Source organism: Macadamia integrifolia, chromosome 9 (assembly GCF_013358625.1).
Source record: "Macadamia integrifolia cultivar HAES 741 chromosome 9, SCU_Mint_v3, whole genome shotgun sequence".
In the NCBI taxonomy this organism is placed as follows: domain Eukaryota; kingdom Viridiplantae; phylum Streptophyta; class Magnoliopsida; order Proteales; family Proteaceae; genus Macadamia; species Macadamia integrifolia.
This window is the reverse complement of record NC_056565.1, coordinates 2366694-2373562: the sequence shown is the minus strand read 5'-3', so window position 1 is coordinate 2373562 and position 6869 is coordinate 2366694. Positions and strand designations below refer to the sequence as shown.

At 37.9% G+C, this 6869-nt stretch overlaps 1 protein-coding gene across 3 annotated transcripts in view; it reads right to left on the bottom strand.

Annotated features, from left to right (window-relative positions):
- LOC122089170 (probable inactive serine/threonine-protein kinase scy1) overlaps window positions 1–6869 on the bottom strand; it is a 38207-nt gene that overhangs the window by 9821 nt on the left and 21517 nt on the right. For 2 of the 3 annotated variants that reach the window (XM_042658683.1, XM_042658684.1), the window contains exons 7-11: window positions 5972–6051; window positions 5611–5692; window positions 5001–5140; window positions 4780–4890; window positions 4490–4606 (exon numbers count right to left, since the gene is read on the bottom strand). In XM_042658683.1, coding sequence (XP_042514617.1) covers window positions 4490–4606; window positions 4780–4890; window positions 5001–5140; window positions 5611–5692; window positions 5972–6051 — 530 coding nt within the window. Of the gene's footprint in view, window positions 1–301; window positions 402–674; window positions 751–936; window positions 1012–1210; window positions 1265–4252; window positions 4343–4489; window positions 4607–4779; window positions 4891–5000; window positions 5141–5610; window positions 5693–5971; window positions 6052–6869 lie in introns of all 3 variants that reach the window. The other variant, XM_042658685.1, reaches the window with a different exon arrangement.

The window sequence follows — 6869 nt, the reverse complement described above, 5'->3', positions numbered from 1 at the left end:
GTATTTGAAAAAAAAAAAAAAGAATCAGAATTTGGCACAATGAGAATCCATAGATCCAAGAAAAAAAAGAGCAACTCAGTGCACGAGGCTCCCTCTACTGCAAGGTCTGGGAGGGGCAAATTTCACCAACAAAGGTATACAATCATAGAGATTGAGAGGGAACACCACAAAACAAATTAAAAGTTCAAACCAATGACATGTACAATAGTTCAAACCACGTTATTCTGAAAGAATTAGAATATGGATGAAAAGGGAAACAAATCATTTGAAAATGGAAAAAGGAGACATGGAGGATGTTTACCCATCAGGATCGATGGTAAGTACAACAAGATTGGGCAGAATGCGTGTTCCAATCTCAGTCATGTCATAATAGGAACTCGTTGCACACAAAGCCATAACTCCTGCCAAAAATAAGTGCATTGATACAAGAATATATCAATCATAGAATTCATCAAACCCAATGAATCACGAGCCAAAAGTCCCAAACAAAGACCTTAATCAGATGATGCAGACATCAATAAAAAAAAAAAGAAAAAGAAAAATCCCCACCATACCAGCCAGCCAGAGGAACGGAGGGAAAAATCCGTATCATAGGACACTTGATACAAATGGTAATATGAAATAGATGAGGATGTGAGAAACAATATATCAACCAAAGTTGTAGATTTACACACCTGCTCCACGGGCTGGAGAGAAAGTATCACGCAATGCACGAGCAGTAAATGCATTAATCAAAACTCTCTTTCTTGTCTGCAACAGCATTGAAAGCCACAAATCAACTTCCACAACTACTTCGCATACTCCAGATGAAAAAATATTCATATTAATCTTTTGAAATGTGGATGAACAATTCACCAAACCAACACCAATAAAAGAACTGTATCAAATAGTAATAAGCAACGAAAAGGTAGCAATAAAACTTCCTTTGATACTAACCCCCTCATTAAGATAACCAGCAATATTCCCGAGCAGAATGGTAGTATTTGTTCGTATAGCTGGTTCTTCATCCACCTGGACAATTAGGAAACTGCTGAAATTACAAACTTAGAAACACAAAACTAGAAAATAGAAAAGTTCAATTTAACAGCAAATGAAAGGTGAACAATAAAAAAATTCTTATAAAATATTACACACAAACAGACAGAAAGAACATAAAAAAGAAAGAAAGAAAGAAAAGCATAAGTTTATTACCAAACGAACCAGGAAATACCTGTAACTTTGAAAGATACTTGAGTAAAGATGCCGAAATAGTGCGCTGAGATAACTGCAACAATGAGCCAGACAAAAGACAAAACTTTAGATAGGCTTAAGGAATGCATGGAAAATATCCACTTACTTATGATGGAATAGTTGAAACATTTGGTTATCATTAACATGAAGCATAAGCATAATTTGCTAAATGCAGGCTGGGATGGGAATCAACAAGGTTAATAATGCCAAACTGAATCATGGATATTTGTATTATATTATGATAGGGTACTTAGCCTCCTTGCAAGAATCAGGATGCTCATATAATCTAAAATTTTCAATTTACTGATAATAATAAAATAATTTACTAGGACCAAACATGATGGGCCCCCATGCCTGATTTAACTACATAATAAAAGGAACAAACAAATGAAATAAAAAAAGGAAACCAAATACAAATCAAGGCCCCAAAAGAAGAAACCTAAACAAAATTCTGTAAAAGAAACCAAAAGTCGCTTAAATGGAAATATTTATAACAGGAGGAAGGTTTCCAGCACATAAGAACCAAAAGTTACCAGAATACAGGGTATAACTCAAGTGTCAGTTCAGTTAGCGCCAAAATTTCGCCAACATGTCCTTGTAATCTTCAAGTTCTGGGTAAAATTTCAGATAAATCTGACTTCACCACGGGTCATTTTGGTTGTTGAATCTCTCTTTGATTGATCAATGTGTCATACTCCGAATCCTCATTTCTAAAGGAATCAAAACAATCTCTGAACTGATCAGAAGATACATTTAATTGGCTAGAATCCAGTATTTGAAAGAAAATAGATTTCGTGGACAAGGTCTTTCCTTTCAAAAGACCACAAATGACCAATCTCCAATTTTCCATTGTCTTCCAAAGTATAGCACACAACCCCGTGCTATCCTATGGTTGAAGAGGCTGGTCCAAGAGTTGAGATTTGATACTGATGCACCTATGAGATTTTATTGTGATAACAAGGCTGCCATAAGTATAGCACACAATCCTACGCAACATGACAGGATAAAGCACATCGAGGTGGACCAACATTTCATTAAGGAGAAGATTGACTCTGCCTACATTTGTACTTTTGTGAAGACATGGGATCAATTGGCCGGCGTATTCACTAAAGGGCTCATCCCTCATCAGTTTAATGTCCTTCTATGTAAGCTGGGAATGTATGACATGTATTCTCCAGCTTGAGGGAGAGCGTTGGAGTTTATATAACAACGGTAGTTTGGCCACCAGTTTAGTATCTTGCTGTATGTAATTTTAAACTTTTTACCTTTTACCTCCCTAGGGAGGTATATGTAATTTTTATTTGATGTTAGTAAATCAAATAGCATTCGGTTGCACACTTTTCTCTTCTTCTCTTCTCACCTCTTACCTTCTCCTCTCTTCTCTTGGATCGGTCCTTTTACAATTGAGGATATCTTTAACTTCTAAGAAGGAAATAAGGCCCTGTTTGTTTAGGGGGAAAAAGGGGGTGGAGAAGTGAAGTTGGCAGGGCCCATGTGCAGTGGAGTGAAGAAGTAGAAAAAAGAAGGAAGAGAAAAAGCAGGGGAACATGGAAAAGGTATACTATGTGCCCCATTTCTTTACCAATTTCAACTTTCCCCTTTTTATCCTTTACAGAGACAACCAATAGAAAGGACCTAGCCTTCATCCAACACCAGACCTCAGCCCGCCACTACAGTATCCTTCTGGCCCCCACCCACCGCCATTCCACCCTGCAATCATTCTACCCGTTTTTCCCTATAATCTTTCTGTAAAGATCATATTAGCATTCCACAAGTGGGTTTTCAATCTAATTCCTTTCCCTATGAAGCATAGATTCTCCTAAGAAGCAAAGTTTGTAATCGTCGGTTTGGAGGAGTGCTTGTCCTTCAATTCTCATGGTTGAGTAGCGATAAAGGTGTGCTTCATGCAACGGTCTTGGGTTGAGAAAAACAAAGTTGTGATCATGGGTTTAGAGGAGTTGTTTGGCCATGAAGACACAGGTGATTACTACAGGGACTGAACCGAAGCGGAGTTGTGCTGTGTCATCGTTGGTTTGCGGAAACGTTTCCCTCACTTCTCCGTAAAGTCCCACTGAAAATGGTGCGACTTTGTAGAGGGATGGGGTGGGAAAAAATATAAGCCACGTAAGCCAACAACTCCCTGATTCATGCAAGCTTTGTTCTTTCAATCTCCCACCTCAGCAACCAAATAAACTCTATTTTAGTCTTATGTGGTGTTAGAGCAAACACCAAGAAAAATACGAAAATAAATAAACAATAGATCTGCACAACACAGAGATTTAACGAGGTTCACACACTGGTGTGGTGCACTACGTCCTTGGGCGAAGAAGATGTTTCACTATGCAAAAGAGAGATTATACCCAAGCAGCGGCGAGAAAACTCACCCTAAAACCCTAGCTCGAAAAAACCCCCAAAATACAATGACTTTCTCAACAAGACAACAATACATTATACACTCCAAGTCGCAGGTCGACCCATCCAGTCGCGGTCAATCCAATCGAACCCCTCTGCTTCCATCACAGATCTCAGAAAATTTCCCATTCGAGTCGCCACAAAAATATGTCTGAGCGGGTCAATCTTCAAAACAGGTCAAGAATTCGAGACAAACTTAACATGTGGAATACTTACCTTTTTTCCCACCCCTTTTTTTCTACCCCAGTTTTTTCCATCAAACAAATCGGCCCTAAGTGAAGTTATGAGAATAAACTATTTGAACTTATTTCAAATACATGTCAAGCGTAACTAGTCAATTAATTAAATTTACGAAGGCTTGTCCGTGTTCCTGGATTTTGAAGGATTGCCATGTCGGACACATCATGTCTATTTCTATACCAGATACTCGTATCAATGTCCAGATGTCATAAAAAATCATTTCACCATCTATCTTGAACAATATTCATTCAACAAATATGGACATCCCTTACTCATATGCAAAAAAAATCACATACACCAAGAAGCTTAAGTATTTCAGTATTTTACAACAAATTAAAAGTAAACATAGATAAGTAAATGATATACATACCTTAGGAGCCAAAATAAGCATTGACTTTAGCGTCAATTCTCGAAGAAAAGCAGATGTATCAGCAAATCCAGTGGCAACATGAGGGTAAACCTAATCAAAGCATCAGCCAAAAAACTTAGGAATCAAATCTAGTGGTAAATAAGTTAGATATATATCAGGACTCAGGAGGATTTACATAAACATTGACATGACTAGAACTTGTATGGAGCAAGAGCAATTTCACCATTAATCACATACTTGTTCATCTACAATTTGAGAGGATAATGACTCTCCATACTGATCAATGTGTTGAAGAAGACCAACTCTAATAGCTCTGTCATTGGAGGCGAAAAGTTTGACAATACTTGGCAGCACCTACAAGCAACAAGGATGAAACAGAAACCCTTTGTTTTTTCTTCACAAGTTCTATGCAGAAGTCACAATACAGAAGCTGAAATCATCTATCAAAAGAATAAATTATTGAGAACATTTTTTTTTCACTTTATCAAATTTAAGTCAAACCAGCAAAAGAATGGAAAGAATAACACCTTGACAGTGAATTCTTCAGTTGAAAGCCAAGAACCCATTTTTAGCAATGCAGTTAAGGCAGGAGCAGCAGCTGCACCAAATTCTAGAGCAGAAGCCAATAAAGGAAGTAACTGTGAAAATCAGAAGAATAAAGCATGAGTCAACATTGACTGCAAAATAAGAAACAGGGGAATGCAGTATCAAGATAACACAGTTCTAGCTTGAGTGTCGAGTATCAAACCTTCTTCAGCACAATTTGGCGAGGTAGTTGTTCAGCTAGATTTGGAAGCTTACGGAAAAAGGTGTCTTTCTCAACACTGTCCTTCAGATTCAGAATTTCCATGAATTGTATGGTCTCTACCAATTTATTCTGAAAATATTCTGCCAAAGAACAGAACTAGATAATTAGGAAGCTAATAATAACATTCTGATAGAAAACTTTACACTTTCACAATTTCAAGAAAATGAGCAAATGACAGATCAATCAAAGTGAGAGAGAGAGAGAAAGAGAGTTGCAACAAGTGTGTTCAATCATCAACGGAAACTAAAAAAGGAGCTCAAGAGTACCATTCAATAAGTGGTGTGGTTGAGTTCTGCTAGGCCCAAATTCCCCAAAAGAAAAGGCCACTATTTTGCTACGACTCATGTTACTGCTAGCTAAATTTTCTGACTGCAGATACAGCCGATGTGTTTGATAAAATACCTCAATCAGATTTCCTTCACTAACTAATGAGTTGGGTCCCACAGAGCACCGTTCAACCTTCACCTCCATAAATAGTTTCCCAGGCCAGAAAGTATAATCCATAATCAACTATAACGATAAACACATGATAGACAAAACAATAACTCACCACTGTTTTCTATAAGCTTTGAAGTATTCAATCTCCGAGAGGGCACGGAACTTAAGAGCCTCTGGTAATCTGGAAGCAGAGACTGTGAGAGAAGAAAAGCAGATAAATATGCATGGAACTGAACATTGCCATCAGTATGAAAGACAAATAAACTTGGCATTCTGCTTACAGGAAAAAGATCCCAGGGACATAATGTCCATAATGGAACAACTATTCATCATGAGACCTAGAGGGTTTCTTTGGTTCAAACCCATAGCCCAGCCAATGTTCAACACCACAAACATGAAGTTGCAGGTTTCATCCAGGCTTTACACACCAAGTATATAAATAAAACATCACTCATGCGGTTATTGGTGCTAACCTTCGGAATGGAAGCAGTACTCCGTAACTCCTCTGTTTTTGTCAACTTTGTACCAGAGAAAAGTTCATATATAAGACAACCTGACAGAATAGTTTAAAGCATCACATTAGTTGTATTCTTCACTGGATAATATTTCTTGAGAAATAATGGCAAAAAGTCATTTACATGACCCGCCAAGGAAGGCCTCCCCCAATGGATCATGTACTTTTCACATTTGGCAAGGTGATCTGGGAAATCCAACTGCAGCAGAGATAGGGTATGGTCTGGATTGGCCACTTTTCAAATTTCAGAACCAAATTCAGTTTTATACCACCCAATGTATTTGCAATTTCCCCTTCTATTTCCAGCCATCCATTTGTTACAACCATTTTCAAAATATCATAGGAGTTCTATTTTTCCATGTGGCCAGCTCTGTTTAAGCGGAAACTTGACACACGAATGTGGGACCTTGGACCCCACTGATCTGCCATGTGGCAAATATTAGGGCCACCATGTAAGGCCTTCCTAGATGGACCGTCCAAGAAACCAAAATTCTAAAGTCATAAACAACCACCCTTCAAATCACCCAAGCTGAAAATCAATGGGCATAATCACATAACAAATATTGATTCTCTATTGTTCTGTTAATGTTTATGAATAGTAAGTAAATGTACAATTCATAATCATGTCACACTGACATATTTTGGAGAGTACACTTTTCCTCTTTCTTTCGAGTAACCCTTTCTATATTCACTTTGATAAGTTAAAAGAAATTAATTGATGCAAAAAGAAAAGACACCCTGTACTGTAGGAGGTCAGAAGAAGAAGAAGAAGAAGAACCTGCCAATGCTCCCCTCTGCTTAGCCAGTTAAATATTCCAAACATTAGGCTTTGTGCATGTCCCCCCCCCCCCCCCAAA